The 20,640-nt window shown below is 39.9% G+C and overlaps 1 protein-coding gene across 2 annotated transcripts in view; it reads right to left on the reverse strand.

Moving 5' to 3' along the window:
• Positions 1–20,640, reverse strand: part of LOC129764150 (gamma-aminobutyric acid receptor subunit alpha-6) — a 71,335-nt gene that overhangs the window by 31,968 nt on the left and 18,727 nt on the right. For both annotated transcript variants that reach the window (XM_055762984.1, XM_055762975.1), the window contains exon 2: positions 17,686–17,882. In XM_055762984.1, the coding sequence (XP_055618959.1) occupies positions 17,686–17,774 (89 nt within the window). In that variant the 5' untranslated portion in view covers positions 17,775–17,882. The remainder of the gene's footprint in view (positions 1–17,685; positions 17,883–20,640) is intronic.

The raw sequence follows: 20,640 nt of genomic DNA on the forward strand, positions 1-20,640 counted from the left end.
TTGTTTGAAGTTGAATTTGAATCCATTCTGAATGAATGAATAAATGAATATTTGGGGGATTTCGAAGCGTTACGTTGGAGGCACAAGGTTTTATGCATCCAATATTGGATAGGAAAATATTCTACTGATGGGGAAGAATAATCTTCAGCAGCTTTCCTGCTAACTGCACTTGATTGACAAATCACAAAACTAAATGTATTTGGTCGCAGTATTATATAGATAGAAAACATTAAAATAAACTCCTTCGCTTGAATGTAATTTTCAATTCGAAGGGGAGCTGGCAGATTATTTTGTAGCAACGACAACATCTTTCTGGATTCTGCTCGATAACCAGCAAACAAAAAGAGTTGCGCGCGTGTATGTGTGTGTGTGTAGCGGCTGCATCGGACTCAAGCGGAACCAATTTTCGATGCTGTTACTCTCTTGGTCGCCTTCTTCACAAAACAAAATGTATTCGGCCACAGTATTATATGAATAGGAAACATTAAAATAAACTTTTTCGCTTGAATATAATTTTCAATTCCAAGGGGAACTGGCAGATTATTTCTCAGCAACGATCACTTCTTTTCGGATTCTTCTCGATAACCAGCAAATGAAAAAAAATTGCGCGCGTGTGTATGTGTGTGTGGCGGCTGCTCCGATGCATCAAACGGAACCACTTTTCGATGCTGGTACTTTCTTGGTCGCCTTTTCAGTGGCATCACTCTCTTCCTGATGGATTCCCTTCTGGCCTAAGGTGCACAAACAGGCTCTTGGTGACACCGTTCATCAGCGCTTTCATGAACGAAGTTAGCTTCACCACAACAGCGACAACGTGCTCCAATCGCTGTTCAATTATTGGTGATTTCAACAGCCTGTTTTGGAAGCAATTTTAAGGCTATTGAAACAAGTTTTTGGATCAATAAGTAACAAGTTTATAACGCGTGGACATTTTATCTTTCGATTGAAGTGTTTATCATACCATTTAGTTCAATTGTTTAGGAGCTATGAATGCTCAAAATCTCGGTCTCCTGCGTAACGCTTTCGTTTTAGAAACTTTGATTTTACACCCCGGTATAGAAATGAAAGACGTAGTCCTACGTCAAAACTTTTTTAGACCAAATTTGAGTTTTGTTCAACCTTTTATATTTACCTGGTTAATATGTCAGAGAAACGTTCTGAAAACATTCCACCTACTGCAAAGCGGTTTTTGCACAACACGACTGAAATGAACACTTGCTGCAGGGGTTTTTTTTAGTTGATGTTCGACTGCCTGCATCGATGCAAAGCTCATGAGACTGAATCTCGACGTTTTTGACGTAGAACTACGTCTTTCAGGAAGGGTGTCAAATCAGAAAACAGGTCACGTTTTTATGAAATAAAGTTAACGTTAATAACTATTTTCACTGTGCATTCGATTGTCTCGCCTGTATCCAGTTATTCCCGATGGATTACACCCAGAAGATTCCAAAACACACATTTCATGAACGATTGGCAATCGTGGAACTTCTCTTATGGCATACCTCTTTTTATTCTGTGAAGTCCATTGTAAGAGACGTTAATCGAAATTTTGATTCATTTTCGATTTCTTTCTCCAGCATAACTCCAGTATTGCTTCCACATATTTCTTCGATATCCTCACGTCTGTCTTGATGTTTACCCAACGGAATGGAGAGTTCTAGTCATAGTGGAAGCTGAACATCGATATCTTCCGGCCAAATTCTTCGTTGACTGCCTTGAATTATCCCTAATGTCGTCGCTGACCTGTTTAACCTTATCGGTTGCGTGGGCGGCCACAACGTGGCAAGTCTCTTTAACATCTATCTTTTTGGAACCTGAAATATCACTTCTTGCGTGCTCACAATAGCGGATCGAAGAAACGGGTTCGTTCACTGTATGACCCGAGTCGAAGTGATATCGAATAAATATCCCCAAATAATTTCTGATCAAACTAGGTCACAAGGTCTGTCTTTGACTGTTCGATTTTGACTTGTAGTTTAAATATTCTCCTATTTAGTCGCTCTAAGTTCCTGCTAAAGGCTGAATAGACAACAGTCCATTGAGGATCAATTACCACCTACCTTTTCAACGGTTCCAGCTCAACAAGTGGGTTTGGATAATAGGAGAATATCCCTTCAATTGTGTCGTGTCCAGCGGAGTTGAAGCTACATGAGGAGATGTTAGTAGCTGATTAAGCACCTGATTTGGCTTCAACGGTTATATCAGAACGCATTGTAAACTCCATCATATCTGTTGGGCTCAAAGCTACCTGAGGCGTTGCTAGAAGCTGAACAGACCAAAAGAAGATCTTTTATGGGAACATTCTTGTAGTAGTTGTTGTTATTTTGCATTTCTTCGAGATATGATGTCGATCAAGCGAGGTATAAAATTTCGTTCCACGAATTTGTCCGAAATTTTCCAGTAATTTCTTGTAGAGCCGCCTTGAGCGATTATTCGCCGTAAGATTCTGCTTCGTATTACGGCCTCCTTTCAAACGGAGCGAGACATGGTGAAAATGGCAGATGTTCATCTTGTTCATCTGCCATTTTCACCATGTCAACACTTTCGAATGAGTTCAAAGGTGATTTTTTCATGCGAGCGTGAATAGTTGTTCAGTGACGCACTCACGTCATGAGTTGAAGTAATAGCTATCTTGTATTTCCCCATTTAAACAATTCAAAACAACTCCAACTCATCTTATTCTAATGATCCCAATATTGGCACTTCAGAACTTTAAAGGGCACATAATAATTCCGTATAGTTCATATTCACTACATCTTCGAAAGGGGCAAATCCAAAACACACCACGGAGGCAGCAGACATAGTTCGCATGTTTGGAACTGCTGAGCCGACAAACAAAACGGATAGTCGACATAATTACCGTCGCGCTCGAGGGCTCGAGAAGGACACCACGTTTCCTTTTGTCTTAACTGCAGGCATTCCACGTTCCGCCGCCGTCCCGTTCTTGGCTGACTTTAAACGATGACACTCTTCATTATTCCTCTACCTTGGGAACTCATCAAAATTTAAATTCAAGTGGTTTAGTGCAGTTTTCACTCTGCTCTTGAGCGCGTTGTCCTTTCTTTCAAAGTTTATTTTTTCTCTCTGGTATAAGGCTTTTTCCCAGTCTGTGGTTCTGTACACTCATTTGCATGTCCACCATGGTTGAGTGATACACGTGCAGGCTGCAGTGTGGAAAATTGTTACATGTGACTATTGGAACATTACTCCGATGTTTGACATTCGATTGTGTACGGTCAATATCTTTCGCCGTAATGGAATTTGTCCCACTATGCCAAGGCAAACTGGCATTGCGCTGCAGCATTTCATCTCCTCACTGAATCCGTATTCTTTTCTCTAGTGATTCTTGACTTGATTCTCCGCTCATCCTCGATGGCAACAGTTTTAATTGCTGTTGGTTGTTTGTCATTATGCTCTTCATCCCACTTGCATTCACCCACCCGCATTATGTTCAATGTTTGCGTCTTTCTTTTGTGACTTTTTCTCTGTCACTGATCATCGTGCATACACCTCCCTCCCTCCCTTGCTTTTTGCATGCAACATAACTACTGAGGCCGGAAGCAGGGAATAAGCTTTCGCGTACTTAATTTACCGCAGACATTTGCTTCCGTTTCCACTACTTCTTGCAACTGTGCTTGCTCGATTAACGCTCATTACGGTTGGGCGGAAGTGCTCCAGTGGAGAGTTGGTTGCGCGGCGGAATGATGTGTTATTGGGGCAGGAACGTTGACATCGTACAGCTAATGCTGATGAACTGCGGATTGGGATGCTACCAAGAAAAACAGGGGGTTTCAATTGTGTCCATGAACAATTTGCGTACCTTTCCATAAATAGAATACACTATAGGAAACGTTTGGTCAATAGCGTTGCAATCATGTGCACGTGTATCCATACATATATAAATATATTTTGTTTGTCAATGCACTTCGCCGGATGCATATATTGGAAAATTTTACAATATAGCTATGCTTCGATCTCTCGGAGAAACATGAGCTAAAGTCGAAATTGGAAGACGTGTGCGATGGCTTATTGCTCTTCTGTTTGCTTATTTCCGGGCATTCTGGACATAAAAAAGTATGTCGTTGTGTCAGCTAAACTCATTCTCGAATTTCCCACACAGAAAGAAGACCGTCAGCATTATGGGTGTAACTTTAGTTCAACGAATTTCATTTATCGAACACATAATAGGATCAAGCGGCAACCAAAGAGGAAGAATACTCTAGATTTTCCTTAATTTCAAAGAAATCATCAAGAGATGAATATCTGAACATACATGTTAATCACTTCTGATATTAAGTTTATAAGGTCAAAAAAGTGAACAAACTTTCTTGTCAGAAGAATTAAACGTGGTATATATCTTCCGTCAAATTAAAGTGAATGTTCAACTGATCCATTAATCACATACACTGGGAGAAATTGCTATAAGCGCGCCCAAGTATTTTACAACATCTTTTTTTAAATAGTATTGCGCCAAACCATTTCAATTATGAAGCTTTCGTAAGCGTATTCGTGTAGCTAGATTGTTTTGGCTAGAGTTTCTCTACTTTTTTGAAATAAGATTTTTAATGTTTTGGAGCGGAATTCCTATACACTTTGTCAAACTGCTATAAGACCAGGGGTGACATTGCGTATTTCGAAACGAGTAACTCGTTTCGAGATAATTCAAACTCGAATCGAATCTATTTTAGTATTTATATCTTTTTCGAGTTATTATTCTCAGTGTACTAGATTTCGAATAAAATTTGTCTCGAAGAGAAATGTCAAATTTTTGGGTTTGTAAACAAAGCAAACTTCATGGTATTGCAAATATCAATGCCGAAAAACAAATTTAATTTGATATTATATTGGAATTGTGATTAAAAAGAAACGATCACCAAATGTTTTTTGACGCTCGCGATAGTGACGCTTATTCCACAGAGGCGAGAGTTGGGGAATAAAAGTGACTCTTTCGCTAAGTGAAAATGAGTGAGTTTGTCTTATGTACGTTTCCGATATAAATGATAATAATCATTCTTTTGTTTCAAGGTTTCGGCAGTATATCAGACTTAGTCGACAAGCATTTCAAATACAATCGTGTTCCAAACAACTTTCACTACTACTCCTGCAGCTTTGAAATTAGCGGCCGTTATGAATCTTCTGGCTTCTTGCCGTACCAAATTAATGTAATGATGATGATGATGATGATGAAATGATGCCACTTCTGGAAAGAAGCTTATGCGAAAAATGGATCGAATTGGATACAACATCGTTTAATGAAACGAAGCAATATTTCTTTGACAAATTCAAGATACCCGGTGTATTGATGGTACTCATATACCCATTCTAAGGCCTACGGAAAAAGAATTGCGATTCCATAGTGCTGAAATAAAAGTTTTGTATTTATACTCACACACACACAAATAGACGTCAAGACCACAGGAAATGCAATTGCAATTTTCTTTGATGTAAGGTTTAGCATTAAAATCAACGTTTCACTAGCATTTTCCCATACGACGATCAACCATTTCTTGTCGAGACATTTGTTCTCGTTTCGAGTTGAAAGTTGCTCGAACACAATGTTACGTACTGGTCAAACTTTGCTCGAAACTCTACTACTGCCTTATTCATTTGGCTCAGTTCGAGCTCGCTTCGAGATTCATAATGGCAAAAGTGGTCGAAACGAACAAAAATCACTCGTTTCGAAATGCGAAATGCCACCCCAGGTATGATCTTGCTGCTTTGTGTCATTGTAAACAAACAATGCTTCAATATATATCCTGGTGTGTAGGTTTTGGTGACTACCATACACTGCATGATTTTCATATGTGTGTGTGCAAGCGCTGAGCGTAAACGAATGTTTTTGTATTTTTCAAGTGTCAAATTTCTATAAGACCAGTTACATTTTCCGTTGTTTTAGTTGTTTTCATCAATAAATCTGGAAAATGCCGAAGGGAAATGTGCTCACGGAGAGGGAGAAAGACAAATCGATGCATTTTACCAAGAAAATGTCGATATCAGAGAAATTGCTTCTCGGAATGGACGATCCCATCAAGTAGTGCTCAATTATTTGGCGAATCCTCAAGAATATGGTAAGAAGGAGAGAGCTCCACGTAAATTGAAGCTCTCTGATCGGGATAAGCGGGAAATAGCTAGAACAGCTCCTAATACCTCAAAATCGCTTATGCAAACAATATTTCAATTTTAATGCTACTCGGGTGACAATTCGTCAAGTTTTGGTAAAAAATATTCACATATAGAGGGCTTAGAAGGTTAAAGTTCCTCATCTCACACCATCTCACATCGGAAGACGTATTGTATTGTGAATTCGCTTCGTTTTTTGGTAAAGAGTCGACCCTGATGTTAACCTCTTGGCTAGCGAATACTTACACCGTCGATTCAATACGGTAGATCATTAGCAGTGTGACACCAAGCGGGTGTGGTATTTGCCGTTGGGGCTAAGGATTCAACCCGAAGAAATCTGAAAAGTTGCGAATTATATGGGATGCAACAGCAAAGGTTCGTTGAATATCCTTGAACGAAATGCTTCTGAAGGGTCCGGATCAAATAGCATCGCTGCCAGAGCTGTTGTCCCGGCAGTTCGCGGTTACTGTTTCCGCTAACATAGCAGATATGTTTCACCAAATTCTTATTCGAAAGAAAGACCGTAATGCTCCGCGATTTCTGTACAAACTTGACAAACACTTGAAGTGTTCCTGATGAATGTCGTCACCAACGTCACCAAGTCGCTCAAGTGTATTCCATTACGTCGATGATTTATTGGAGTGTTCCGAAAGCGTCGAAGAAGCAGCTAGAGTTATTAAATAGTAAAGGTAAAGGTCATCATACGTAATTTCCAGTCGAAAAGATCCGTAGTGCTCAACGATCTTGGTGTGAAGGAGGACTCGGAGATGAGCTCCTTGGATTTGTCGAATCCTTACTAAAGTGAACGTGTGTTGGGCTACATCCCTACGTCAAAACATCTACTAAGTAAGATGTTTTGAATTATTCCACATTGATGCAACCGAAAATCTAAACTGATAGCTGCAGGACCACACCCACCAAAGGACAAGTCCTAAAGTATTTGATGAGTTTTTTCGACCCCATTGGCTTAACGAATGAGTCATAAGTGGCGGGACTAGATTAATGCAACATTTCTGCCACACGCGCTAGTGAGAGACGAAAAGCTGCTGCTGAGAACAAGATTGTACCAGGAAGCTGACCAAGAAGTTCGACACGTCGCAGAGCACACTGGTCAGAATCCTGGCGGCGGAAGGCACGAAACGTTACAAGCGAGCAACCAGACCGAAGTACACGGAGAAGTAGCTGCAAGAAATCCCGGTGAAGTGCCGAAACCTGCGCCTTAAGTACTTTAAACCGGTAGTCACCATCGTTATGGATGACGAGGAGTACGTTACGTTCTCAAACAGTTCGAATGATTGGGAAGCTACTATAGCTCAACAACCGTATCCGTAACCGTCCCGATCATGATGGCGAGGAATTTTTGAGGAAGATTGAAGATGAAGAACTGCTATCTGTCTAATTGTTTCACACCTAAAACGCTCCTTATATGGACTTGTGAAAATGCAATACAGAATTGAATTTAAAGAAAAACTTTTTTACCAAACGTGATTTTATTTAGTCCCGTTAAGTATGCCTCACCCGTTAATTGAGTATGGATTCCTTCATTTTCACAAAAAGGCTGGAATCACATTTACGCAAACAACTCAATAGTACTAAGGATATCAACCTGAGATCATCGTGTAGTTCTGTCAGGTGCTCAAAACAAATCAAAGCTTCTCCAATTTGCATGTGCATAATGGAAAAGCTACCGGCTAACCAGTTTCATGACACGAGTACAAAAATGATAATATGAAAATCACAGTTGAACGCATATCATTCCGTTTGGAAAATTCTGCGTTACTTTTTTTCTGTTTCGTATAGGGGAGATGGGGGTAAGACGGACATGTTAAGGAAAACTTTCATTGTATCTTTGGAAACTCATGTTTTCCAAAACTTAAAAGCAGTTTCTTACAGTTCAATATACTGGCTTTCGAAATAATTGTCCAAATGTTTTATAAAAAATGTGTTTTTTCATGTTTTTTTTTACTGAAATTTAAACAAGCCGATAAGTAGAACATTTTTATCGGTGCGGGTATAATGGGCATGTAGTGGGGGGAATATGGACAGGTCAACAATATATGAAGCGTAGAAGTTTATCGCTCGCGAGAGGAATAATTTCGCTCTCTCTCAGTGTTTGTGCGTCCAGTAACTGAAATAGAACAAAAAGAGAAAGCAATATAAAAAGAGTTCAATATTATTCCCTTCACTTTCCATCATGTATTGGATGTGATTATGGATGTGACTGTCCATTTCAACCCCACTAGTGCAATTATTTCAATAATTTAAATGTACCATTTACGAAAGAAGAAAGAATTTACTTTTCCATACATACTTAATATCGCTTCTCTGTCAACTCACAAACCGATACCATTAGCGAATTCAATTTTGCAATTAAATCACTCAGAATGCTTAATATCGAAGCCGCACAAATTACATCCACTCGCGTAATCATGATTGATTTTCGGTTTATGTTTCCCTATTTCAATTTTGATCAGTGTTCATTGTCATGGGATGGTTTAAATATTCTAGAACAGCATGAAGAAGGGGTTCCCATCAACAGAAATTTGCAATTCATAAAGCAACTATACAAATCAACCACCTGTCCATCATACTCCCATTGTCCGTCTTACCCGCGGTTCCCCTACCACTGTACAACCAGACAAACCGGGTTCAGCGGTATTTATTTCCATCATTGTGGTGTTACCAATGTCAAACACGTTCCGCCAGGACGCTGCACGTGACTTTTTTGTGGTTCCCCAAAATTCATGAGCATTATTTTCGTGTTAAAGAGGGTGGCAAGATGCCGCCGACGACTTTGAAGTATAATCCAATGTAAACAAATTTCGCTCGAACGGGTGCTGTTGGATAGCTTGGTCATTGGGTGGGTTTGTTCAGTAGGATAGTGCTCACATTTGTTTGTCATCGGAATTATTGAAATCACGATAATGTGAGCATTAAAAAATTAAGTTTGATCTAAAAGCTATAATCTAACACCGTGTTTCGCGTTATTCAAGGATAGACCTAGCTACAACCGGAGAGCATCCAAAACATGTACAAACACATCAATTCCAAAACAAATTTAAATAACCTGAATTGCGCTCGAGTTATCCCGAGTTCCATCCATAAAAATTAGAATAATTTCAAAACTAATTAAAACAATCTTCCAGCCAACCGCGTGTCCAACAAGGGAAGTGGAAAAGCATATCCCCGCCAAATAGTTTTGTTGTGGCTTCCGTCTGCACTGGGTCCACAATTCCCTCAGCTGCTGAGATGGGCGAACTGACCGCGCGGAGCGTGTTAGCCTGATTTCCATAAATCTCATCTCAACACACACACACACACACATATACTCTCCAACGAATTCTCGGGAGTTTTAGTTTGAGTGGAACTTGATTTCGGGGGGAGAAAACTATTGATTAATCATCAGTTTATTTTTTTCGACGTAGAACTACGTCTTTCAAGAAGGGTGCCAAATCAGAAAACAAGTCACGTTTTTATGAAATAAAGTTAACGTTAATAACTATTTCCACTGTGAACGGATTCTCATGATTTGCATACCAATCGAATCGGAAATTCTCTAAGATTTGTTTGATATGCAATTTCAATTACAATTCGCTAATCTCTAAACGGTTTAAATTCATAAAAACTGGAAGAATTTCCTTTTCCCCATACATTTGTTCTGTTGATTTGTGTGCTAACCCTACCCGTATTTTGAATGCTTATAACTCGAACATTTCTTAATAGATCGGAAATATGTTTGCATCAATTGATAGGAAATATTTTTACACGTCTATCACAACTAATAAAATGATATGTTTCATGAGATGAACAACTGTAAAATGTCAAGCGTTATCTAAACGCCCTAACTGCCAAGTTTTTATTGGCCCGATTTACGGTCTACCCAACACAGACTTCAAAATCAATGCACCTGTGGGAATCCGCTCTGCAAATATACATGCAAGTCGAAGGTATTTTTGTTCCCACCGAGCTGTGTTTCCCTAACACGGACTCAAAATCAATATGCCTGGGGAACCCGCTTTGTCAAAACATGCAAGTCGGGGGAGTTTTGTTCGCACCGAGCTGTGTTCCCGTAACACGGACCTCAAAATTAATGCGCCTGGAGGAGTTCGCTTTGCAAATACATGTAAGTCGAGGCTGTTTTTTGGTGTTGAGTACATTTGTACTCGCTTGTCGTTGTGCAGACCGGAATATGTTTCTCTAAAACGTACTTCTAAACTGAGAAGCCTGGGAAAATCGTCATTTCAGACTATACTAGAGGTGAATGAACTTTCGTGGTTCGAGAACTACGTAACATGAGATTTGCGATAATTTCAGAGAGAAATGTAAAATACAATGATCGTTTGACAATTCTTCCGTTCATATATGATACCCTAGGCATCATATCAAACGTAAAAGGACATTCATCTAATTTACCTGTAACGAAGAACATAATCTATTACAATGCATAAATTGATCTTACATGGCAACTGTTCAAACTTTTTACTTACAAAGCAAATATGTTGAATTCAATTGAATTCGAAAATTGTTTCATTCAATCGATAATTTATTCAGTACAATACAAATGCTTACTAAGACAACGGTAGCCCCACATCAACCCTGCGTTATATCATAGATATAACCCACCCAGTTTTCCCACAAGGGCCCTGATTAGGGCTAGATGGGAAAATAAGACCAGGTGATGATCTTGCTGCTTAGTGTCATTGTAAATAAACAATGCTTTAATTTACATTCTAGTATGTAGGTATTGGTGACTACCATACACTGCATGATTTTTATATGTGTGTGTGCAAGCTCTGAGCGTAAACCAAAGGTTTTGTATATTCAAATGTCAAGTTACTATAAGACCAGTTACAGTTTCCGTTGTTTTAGTTGTTTTGATCAACTAAATCTGGAAAATGTCGAAGAGAAAAGTCCTCACGGAGAGAGAAGAAAGACAAATCGATGTATTTCACCAAGAAAATGTTGATATTAGAGAAATTTTTCGTTGGATTGGGCGATCCCATCAAGTAGGGCCCAATTATTTGGCGAATTCTCAAGGATACGGTAAGAAGGAGAGAGCTCCACGTAAATCAAAGCTCTCTGACCAGGATAAGCGGGAAATAGCTAGAACAGACTCGAATACCTCAAAATCGCATGTGCAATATCCGCGTTGACGGCATTGAGCTTCGTATTGCGAATTGGGGGAGGAGGCATGACATTATGGGTTTGCAGGAGAAATGAACACACTTTTAAAATAAAAATTATGAATGAAAATTATTTTTCCCAAATAAAATTAGTACTCTATGTAAATGAAAATTATTTTTTCTTGCAAATAGTGAAAAAATATCGCACAAAACTTGTTTTTAAGGATAATTTCATATTATAGTGGTAACTTTTGTTGAGAATATCTGAAAATTCATACAAAGAAGTTTAAATTAGGGTCAGAACAACGTACTTCTTGTAGGTAAATAACGCCAAAAAAATATTTTCATACAAATTTTAGCAATTTGGAACTGCATTAGGGCCGACTAATCTGATAGAGAATAGTTGGCCTCATACAAACTAATGTCGTATCCAGATGTCGACACCATTCCGCCGTCAACGCGAATTTCAACTACTCAACTGCTCGGGTGACAATTCGTCAAATTTTGGTTGAATACCCTCACATAAAGAGGGCTTAAAAGGTTAAAACTCCTCATCTTACACCATCTCACATCGGAAGACGTCTGAGTTTTGCTGAAGCTCACATGAACCGACAGTGGGACATGGTGTGTTGTGACAAAGAATGTTTCCAAAAAAATACATTTTGCTATATACCATAACGAAAAGTTCTTCAATGTGTAGGTTATCTTCACTGATCAAAAAAAGTTCAATTTGGATGGTTCTGATGGTTTTAACGGGTACTGGCGTGATTTACGGAAAAAGGAACAATATTTTTCAACCAGGAATTTTGGTGGAGGCTCGTGCATGGTTTGGGCGGGATTCTGTGCAACCGGAAAGCTCAAGATAGCTTTTACATCATTCAAGGATTGCACAAATGTTCTGGAATCCTCTCTCCTACTGTTTTTTTTTGCGTGGATATCATCACCAAAAATCACATTCCAGCAAAACAATGCTACTATTCATACCAGCAAGTAAACTAAGCAATGGATTAAGGACCAAAAGCTTAATTCTTTGGACTGGCCGGCTCGCTCTCCAGAATTGAACCCTGTTGAAAATCCTAGGGGGGATCCTTGTACGCAGAATCTACACTGAAGAAAAGTGGTACACCACGATTGAAGAGCTCAATGTCGCAATGTTGAAATTTCGGAAAAATGGAAAAATATCGAGAAATCCTTTCAGCAGAATTTGGTAAATTGTATTCCAACACGAATTTTCAAGGTTATTAGTCGAAATGGCAAGGTTAGTAAATATTGACATGTAAATCAGCCGATCGTTTTAAATTTTGCATTGATAATACTTATGAATTTTGAAGTGGTCTTTTAGAAACTGGACAGCTGAAATTATCATATTTAAGCACAATAAATAAACAAACAACTCTTTTGAACGAAATTGACGTTAAATATACTTTATTCTAAGCATTCAACAATGTGTGAATGTATCTTGTTGAAATTCTAACTGTTTGTGTTGCAACGAAATAGAATCAGGGTGGTCTTTTAGAAGTTGGACAGAGTGTAGTGCGGATATAGAAGAGTATCCAGAATTTTGGAATATAGATATACATTGCATTTATTTGGATACAACGTAAATTTCATGGAAGTGTGCTTTCAAATCTCCTTAGTGTTGCATGTTGTGGGGTTCGATTCCACCTCAAGCGGAATATAGGAGCAAAAGTGTTAATAGTTTGTGATCGATATCTGAGTGGGAATGAGAAATCCTTGTTCCGGTTAGCAACGCTGTTCAATCGTAAATGTAATATATAAATATATTATAAAGGGTGTGTCACATCAAATTGCATCACGGAAAAAACGCTGTAGAAATTCGCCCAGTAGACCGATCCTTTTGAAAATTTTAGACAGTAAAATAAAAACTATTAAACAACTTTTGGCATTTTCTTTTTATTCATACTTCGAGCCCAAGCCCGTATGCTCGCACCTTCCTCTTTACCCCGTCCATAAGGTTCTGTACAACGTCAGGTTGTAGTTTTTTTTTTAACAGAAATCCATTTTCTCTTGAAGTCCGCCTCCGATTTGACAACTTTTGGGTTCTTCCGGAGGGCCTGCTTCATAATCGCCCAATATTTCTCTATTGGGCGAAGCTCCGGCGCGTTGGGCGGGTTCATTTCCTTTGGCACGAAGGTGACCCCGTTGGCTTCGTACCACTCCAACACGTCCTTTGAATAGTGGCACGAAGCGAGATCCGGCCAGAAGATGGTCGGGCCCTCGTGCTGCTTCAATAGTGGTAGTAAGCGCTTCTGTAGGCACTCCTTAAGGTAAACCTGCCCGTTTACCGTGCCGGTCATCACGAAGGGGGCGCTCCGCTTTCCGCAAGAGCAGATCGCTTGCCACACCATGTACTTTTTTGGAAAACTTGGATAGTTTCTGCTTGCGAATCTCCTCCGGAACGCTGAATTTGTCCTCTGCGGAGAAGAACAACAGGCCCGGCAGCTGACGAAAGTCCGCTTTGACGTAGGTTTCGTCGTCCATTACCAGGCAATGCGGCTTCGTCAGCATTTCGGTGTACAGCTTCCGGGCTCGCGTCTTCCCCACCATGTTTTGCCTTTCGTCGCGGTTAGGAGTCTTCTGAACCTTGTATATACGCAGGCCCTCCTGCTGCTTGGTCCGCTGGACGAATGAACTTGACAAATTCAGCTTATTGGCGACATCCCGGACCGAACTTCTCGGATCTCGTCTAAACTGCTTAACGACGCGCTTGTGATCTTTTTCACTGACGGCATCCATTTTTGCCGTTCTTAACCTTCCGGTCGATGGTTAGGTTCTCGAAGTATCGTTTTAGTACTCTGCTGACCGTGGATTGGACGATTCCCAGCATCTTACCGATGTCCCGGTGTGACAACTCCGGATTCTCGAAATGAGTGCACAGGATTAATTCACGACGCTCTTTTTCGTTCGACGACATTTTTCCAAATGTACGAAAAATTGACAGTGAAGCATGGCCAACGTGATCTATACCCTCTTATCTGATTATAAGCGAAAGCTGAAGATATAATTCCTAAAAATTAAATTTCTACGGCGTTTTTTCCGTGATGCAATTTGATGTGACACACCCTTTACAGGGTTTTCCTTTTCGGGCTTCCGAAAGTATACAGCCCTGCGCTGACAACCGTTTGACATAGCTGTCAACCAAAGCGTCATATCGTTAGTTGAATGTCTGCCATTTTACAATATGGATCGTTTTAGCATCGCACAACGTGTTAATTTTGTTAAATTATACTATAAAAATGATGAAAAACCGGCAAATGTTTTTCGAGCATTACGGACGGATTTTGGTCGTCATGGACGGCCTACAGAGCACACAATCGCTAATGTAGTGCGTAAATTCGAACAAACTGGATCCGTAGCGGATATTGTGAAACCTGTGCATCATCGTAATGTGCGTTCGGCCGAAAATATTGCTGCTGTTGCTGCCAGTGTGGAGGATGACCCGAATGTTTCGATTTCACGGCGTGCTCAGCAATTGGGCTTGTCAAACACATCATTGTGGCGAATTTTGCATTTGGACTTGCACCTACATCCATATAATGTTCAACTGGTACAAAAATTAGAGCGTGGTGACCATGGAATGCGTCGGGCATGCGTCGATTGGGTGAACGAACAACAGCAGCAAAATGCTGAATTTTCGCATCAAATTTTCTTCAGCGATGAGGCACATTTCGAGCTCGGTGGCTATGTGAACACCTAAAATTTCCGTATATGGGGCTCAGAAAATCCACACATGATTGTTGAGAGGCCATTGCATCCGCCAAAAGTCACTGTTTGGTGCGCATTATAGTCTGGTGGAGTCATCGGGCCGTATTTTTTTGAAAATGAGGACGGCGAGACGGTAAATGTGAATGGTGAGCGCTATGGCCGCATGTTAACCGTTTTTTTTTTGCCACAAATTGAACATACGGATACGGATGACATGTGGTTTCAGCAGGACGGCGCCACGTGCCACACAACACGACCGAACATGGCCATATTGCGAACGAAATTTGAGGGACGCATAATTTCGTGTTTTGGTGATGTCAATTGGCTGTTCAGATCATGCGATTTGAACACGCTAGAGTTTTTTTTGTGGGGTTATGCGAAAGACCGTGTCTATGCCAACTCTCCGCAAACTCTTGAACATTTGAAAGACAACATTCGTGAAGTTATGACCGAGATACCGCCCCATATGTGCCGAAAAGTCATCGAAAATTACCTGTTCCGGATCAAGGTGTGCGAGGAAGCCCTAGGTGGACATTTGAATGATGTTGTATTTCACACATAATGGCATAAACCAAACTTTAATTTGAAATAAAAGTTTCATCGAAATTCGAATTCTAAGTGTGTTTTATTTCAATTTACTTTCGGAATTTAATGTTGAAAAACCCTGTATATCTAATATTCAAATCTACAGTATGGTAGCGATATTGATATTATTCTCTATTAGTTTACCAGGCCAGGATTACCAGTTTGAATTGATCGAATTTCAAATGAAAATGTTTACTACTGAAGTAGTAACAATAAAAAAAATTATAGGAGGTTGTGTTCAAGACACGATCGCATTGTTGACGTAGAACTACGCGGTGGTTTAATTCAAGTCGCTTGTTTATGACTGCAGATATTATTATTAATATTAATGCTACGAAAATGTTGAAATAACCATTCTACCAGTTCGGTCGCCCTAAAATGTTTTTTTTTATTGTAGAATCATTTGACGATAATTGTTTTATGATTCATTCTTGTGCTCGCAGAACAATACATGCTCGAGGTACGCGCAGCTGTCATCCTTAGTGGAGAAAGTTTTGCTACTGGCAAGCGAAACCAAATCACATACAAAATTCCAGAACGACATTTAATTTCTTGGTGACTAAATAAACAAAATAAGCTCTATCTGTTAATCCCCATAACCTCGAAAAGAGTAGCACTGCTTCATGATGATCAAGATTAGCGCAAATATAATCCTAGTTGAAAGTAGTTTTGCGACTGGCACGCGGGCACAAATAAATTAATAACTTAATGTAACTTATTGAATAACTTGGAATTCCCCAAAAAATGTCTTGGTGCACAACCTTAACACCTGCTCCACCATAGCGTCAGTTCAATGCATTGATGACAGAAATCAAACAATGCTAACTGCTTGGAAAAAGGCTGAATATTTGCCCGAGCAGAGATTCATTACTAATACCCTAGCGTGAATATTTCCCTCCCGCTATTCCCCCCCCCCCTTGTTTATATTTATCATTACGACTATTACGGACTATTACGGACTATTACGACATTACGGACCAGATACAAATGGGGTTTCAGCGTAGCGAAGATGCACTATTTTTACGTACGGGTTATGAAGCGCGCACGTACGCATACAAATATCTATATACGATGGCTTGAAGCAACTAAATATACCCACACGTTTTGCGCAGAAGGCCTTTCTGTTAATATTGCCGTCTCGATTAACGTAAGTGACATCATTGGTGGAGAATGTTTTGCTACTGGCACGCGAAACCAAATCACACACAAAATTCCAGAACATTTATTTACTTGCTGACGATATCCTAGCTTGATGGTTCCCCACATAATTGTGTAGCTCAGAACCTTGATGCAATGGCGTCAGTTTGATGCAATGATTACAATGCTAAAGACATCAGCAAGTGAGTAATTTGATCGCGTCCACATCTCAATCCGAAACGAAGACATGTGATGACACAAAACAAGGAAGAGGAAGCGATTTCATTGCTTTGACTACAGAATGATACTGAAAGTTTGCCTTCCTTCCTTGCTTGAGACTTGAAACTTCTTCAGTTCATTCATCTCCAACCTTCAAAAAGACCCTTGGAAAACTTTACTTCATCCATCATATTACTCCTCCACATCCATTGCCTTGAGAAAGGCATTCGATCCCTCGCCATCCAGCTCGCCCAGCAACGATGTTGTTCAGTCGATTTCCTCACGAAGAATGAAAGTTTGCGAAGAATGAAAGTTTGCTGACGTAGTTCTACGTCAAAAATTATTTTGAAAATTTCGCTGCATTCTAAAATAATATTCGAAGTGGTAAACAAGAGGATTGCATAATATGATTGCGTAGTTCTACGTCGAAAATGCGGTCGTGTCCTAGACACAACCCCTTACAATTTTTTTTCCAAAATATTTTTTTTTGTTAAGGCTCACAAGCGTTAGCCTGACAGGGCCGGGAGTACAATATTTTGACAATAATTAATAATTTGTAACCGATTACTCGCGGTTGGCTCGAGGTTAGTATTACAATTTATCATCACCATCAGTTTATGTTGGTAAACTATTCATCGAAGTGGCGTGGCGGTTTGTGTGCAACACAGAAAAATGGGACTTCATTTTATATTGCAAGCCTGAAAGTTATCATATATGACTTATTCATCGTATCGTATCGGTATCGACGTTTCCAATTAATAATGACAATACTCACCCGAACGACGAGGATCCCACCAAAATGAGCAGCAGCAGCATCTTCACAACCAAATCATTGCTCCCTCGAAGGGTGAGCAATTTAGTCATAATTATCTCGTTCCTCGCACAATCGTTTGTCAATTAAAGGTGGCGTCTCGGATTTTCCACGAAGCGAAATTGATTGCTCGATAATTGAATCTTTCTTCCGGAGAATTTCTGCGAGGAAGAAATAAGCAAATTGAATTTGTTAAATTCGATTCTGAACAAAGTTCACTTTCCCAGAGCCTTCGGTTATAAATGACCATCAATATTTGTCTCTTACCTCCACCTTCCCTTCGTTAATATATCGAATATCGTAAGTGCCCTTTCACTCCATTCATTGAGGTGATGCCAACAATCTTGTATCATTGATGCATCTATGATAGCCTGGTGGACGTAATGGATCCGGTCGAAACAAATCTTTTGGATCACAACACGTGCCGTAGTATCCTCGTGACGTATAGACCCCCCCCACCCTTTTCGATGAGTGAATTAAAAGCCATTTAAGCACGTACAATAGATTTGTTCCCCACCGACCGACCCATCACTCATATGGTACAGGGGTGTATGTCCCGGATAGGGTATAGCAATGGAGACACGAGACAAATCCAATAGCGAGGATGTTATTATTTCATTCATGGGCCTTCAGATAGATGGACTCGAATGCGTTGCCCGTTGGTATCTGGATGACAGATTTTCTCGCCTCGTGAAGTGATTTCTCTAGTCTTTGATACATTTTCCGGGGGAGAAAAAAGTATCACTCCAACATACTTTGACTAATGCGAGTATCGTGGTGTGAAATGATTCATATTGTTAAAAAGGTGTATTTCAAGTGTGTTGTAAACGGAGACAAAACATACTTTCATCGCGGTTATTTACCGCGAAATTGTCCTGGTCTGAAAAGGGAAAGAACGAAAAACAGAGTGGAATTGCAAATGCTGTTTCAAACCACGTTTTTTCCTTGAAGCACGGAAAGTAATCCGAAATGTTTCCATCGTCGCTTATCCTGACATCATTTACTGTGGAATATTGAAAATATATATACGGGGATTTGGAACTGGGGCAGAGTGCAAATGCTCCGATGTCGTCTGTATTGGGAAATGTTCATTATTTTTCCTGAAATAAGCGAAACCGGCGACGGATAATAGTATCGATAAGATAGTAGTCGATATGCAATCAGTTAGCGGTAGATTAAAATGTGTTTATGTTCGCCAATCTTACGGAATTGGGATAATGTAAATATTGTGGGAGAGATCCGATAATCCTTTCGAATAATCTTCCAGAGGAATTCGAGTTATGTAAGGTGAAACTAAATTTAAGTGACCTGATTTGGACCTGATATTAATATCATACATGCACCCTCATACTATTCCTCCACCACCACCATGTTTGAACGTTGCCTTCAGATTTTATTACTTTTTTTTTTATCTGTATTATAGTGACTTTCAACTCTTTTGGCTGGTTCGTCACTTTTACTTCCATTTTTGGAAGAATGTCGGGAGTGAGAATTGAACTCGTGACCCTTAGCGTGAGAGGCACGGTAGTTACCACTACGCCAGATCGCCTCTACCCCGTTTAATTCATCGTTGGCTTTCTCCATACGAAACGATAACCATCGGAGCCAAAAATATCAAATTAGGACCCATCTACGGAAATAACATCTTAGGGGCTGTCCACATACCACGTGGACAACTTTAGGGGGGTAGGGGTTACGGAAATGTCCACGCTTGTTCACGGTGAGGGGGGAAGGGAGGTATAGATAATGTCCACGTGGACACGTTAAATATATAGTTTGAAAAAAAGTCACATCCGTATTTAACAATGAATGAAATTTATTGTGCATCTCCGAGGAATTTATCGGTGTTTATCGAGGTTGAGTTGTCTGAAAAAAACCCATTTTTTTCATATCCGATTTATTTTTATTGGTTTGAGAAGACGATGCTGAAATGACAGGATGAAGACATCGTCAAAGAATCAACGTCAACGGCTAGAATGTACCGTTCTGAATCATATTTCGGACGCTTAAGGCATATGATGCAGAAAACAGATCTAAGCTTTATGCACAGGTATTATTTGGTTGATATTTTTAATAAATTAGTTCAATATGCTTTTAAGCTTTCTACTTTGGTACCTAAAGAGTGTTCGGATCAAAAAGTGGTCAACTTAAATTCGCCGTATTTTTTCCAATCATTCATATAAAAAACCTGATCACCCCTCATTTTGTAGGTATGTGTGTGTAGAAAGATGCCTCTATTTGAATTTTGACATTAGATCTTCAGTTATCAAAATGGCGTCAAAGCAAGAGGAGCGACGAATCAAAATTTTGTACATGCGTCGTGAAAATGCAAACTACACGCACGCAGAAAATAGCAAAATCGTTGAATGTGGCCAAACCAACCGTCACCAAAGTAATAAAAGTGTTCGGGGAACGTTTGTCGATAACTAGAAAGCCTGGATCTGGGGGAAATCGAAAGCCGGGAGCCGCAGTGACGAACAGAAGAGTGGCTAGCGCTTTCAAGCGCAACCCCAGCCTCTCCGTTCGAGGTGTCGCAAATAAGTTGGGAATATCGACTACAACCGTGCATGAAGCTAAAAAACGATCCGGACTATCGACTTATAAGAAGGTACTAACTTCAAATCGCAACGATAAGCAAAACCTTACGGCAAAAACAAGATCTCGGAAGCTGTATACGACATTGATGACAAAGTTTGATTGCGTGGTAATGGACGACGAAACCTACGTCAAGGCAGACTTCAGACAGCTTCCTGGACAAGAGTATTATACAGCAACCGGAAGGGGAAAGGTGGCAGACATTTTCAAGCATATTAAACTATCAAAGTTTGCCAAGAAATATCTCGTTTGGCAAGCTATCGGTACCTGTGGCTTGAAAAGTGACTTTTTCGTTGCAACCTGGACCGTCAACCAGGAAATTTA

This window comes from Toxorhynchites rutilus, chromosome 1 (genome assembly GCF_029784135.1).
Source record: "Toxorhynchites rutilus septentrionalis strain SRP chromosome 1, ASM2978413v1, whole genome shotgun sequence".
In the NCBI taxonomy this organism is placed as follows: Eukaryota; Metazoa; Arthropoda; class Insecta; order Diptera; family Culicidae; genus Toxorhynchites; species Toxorhynchites rutilus.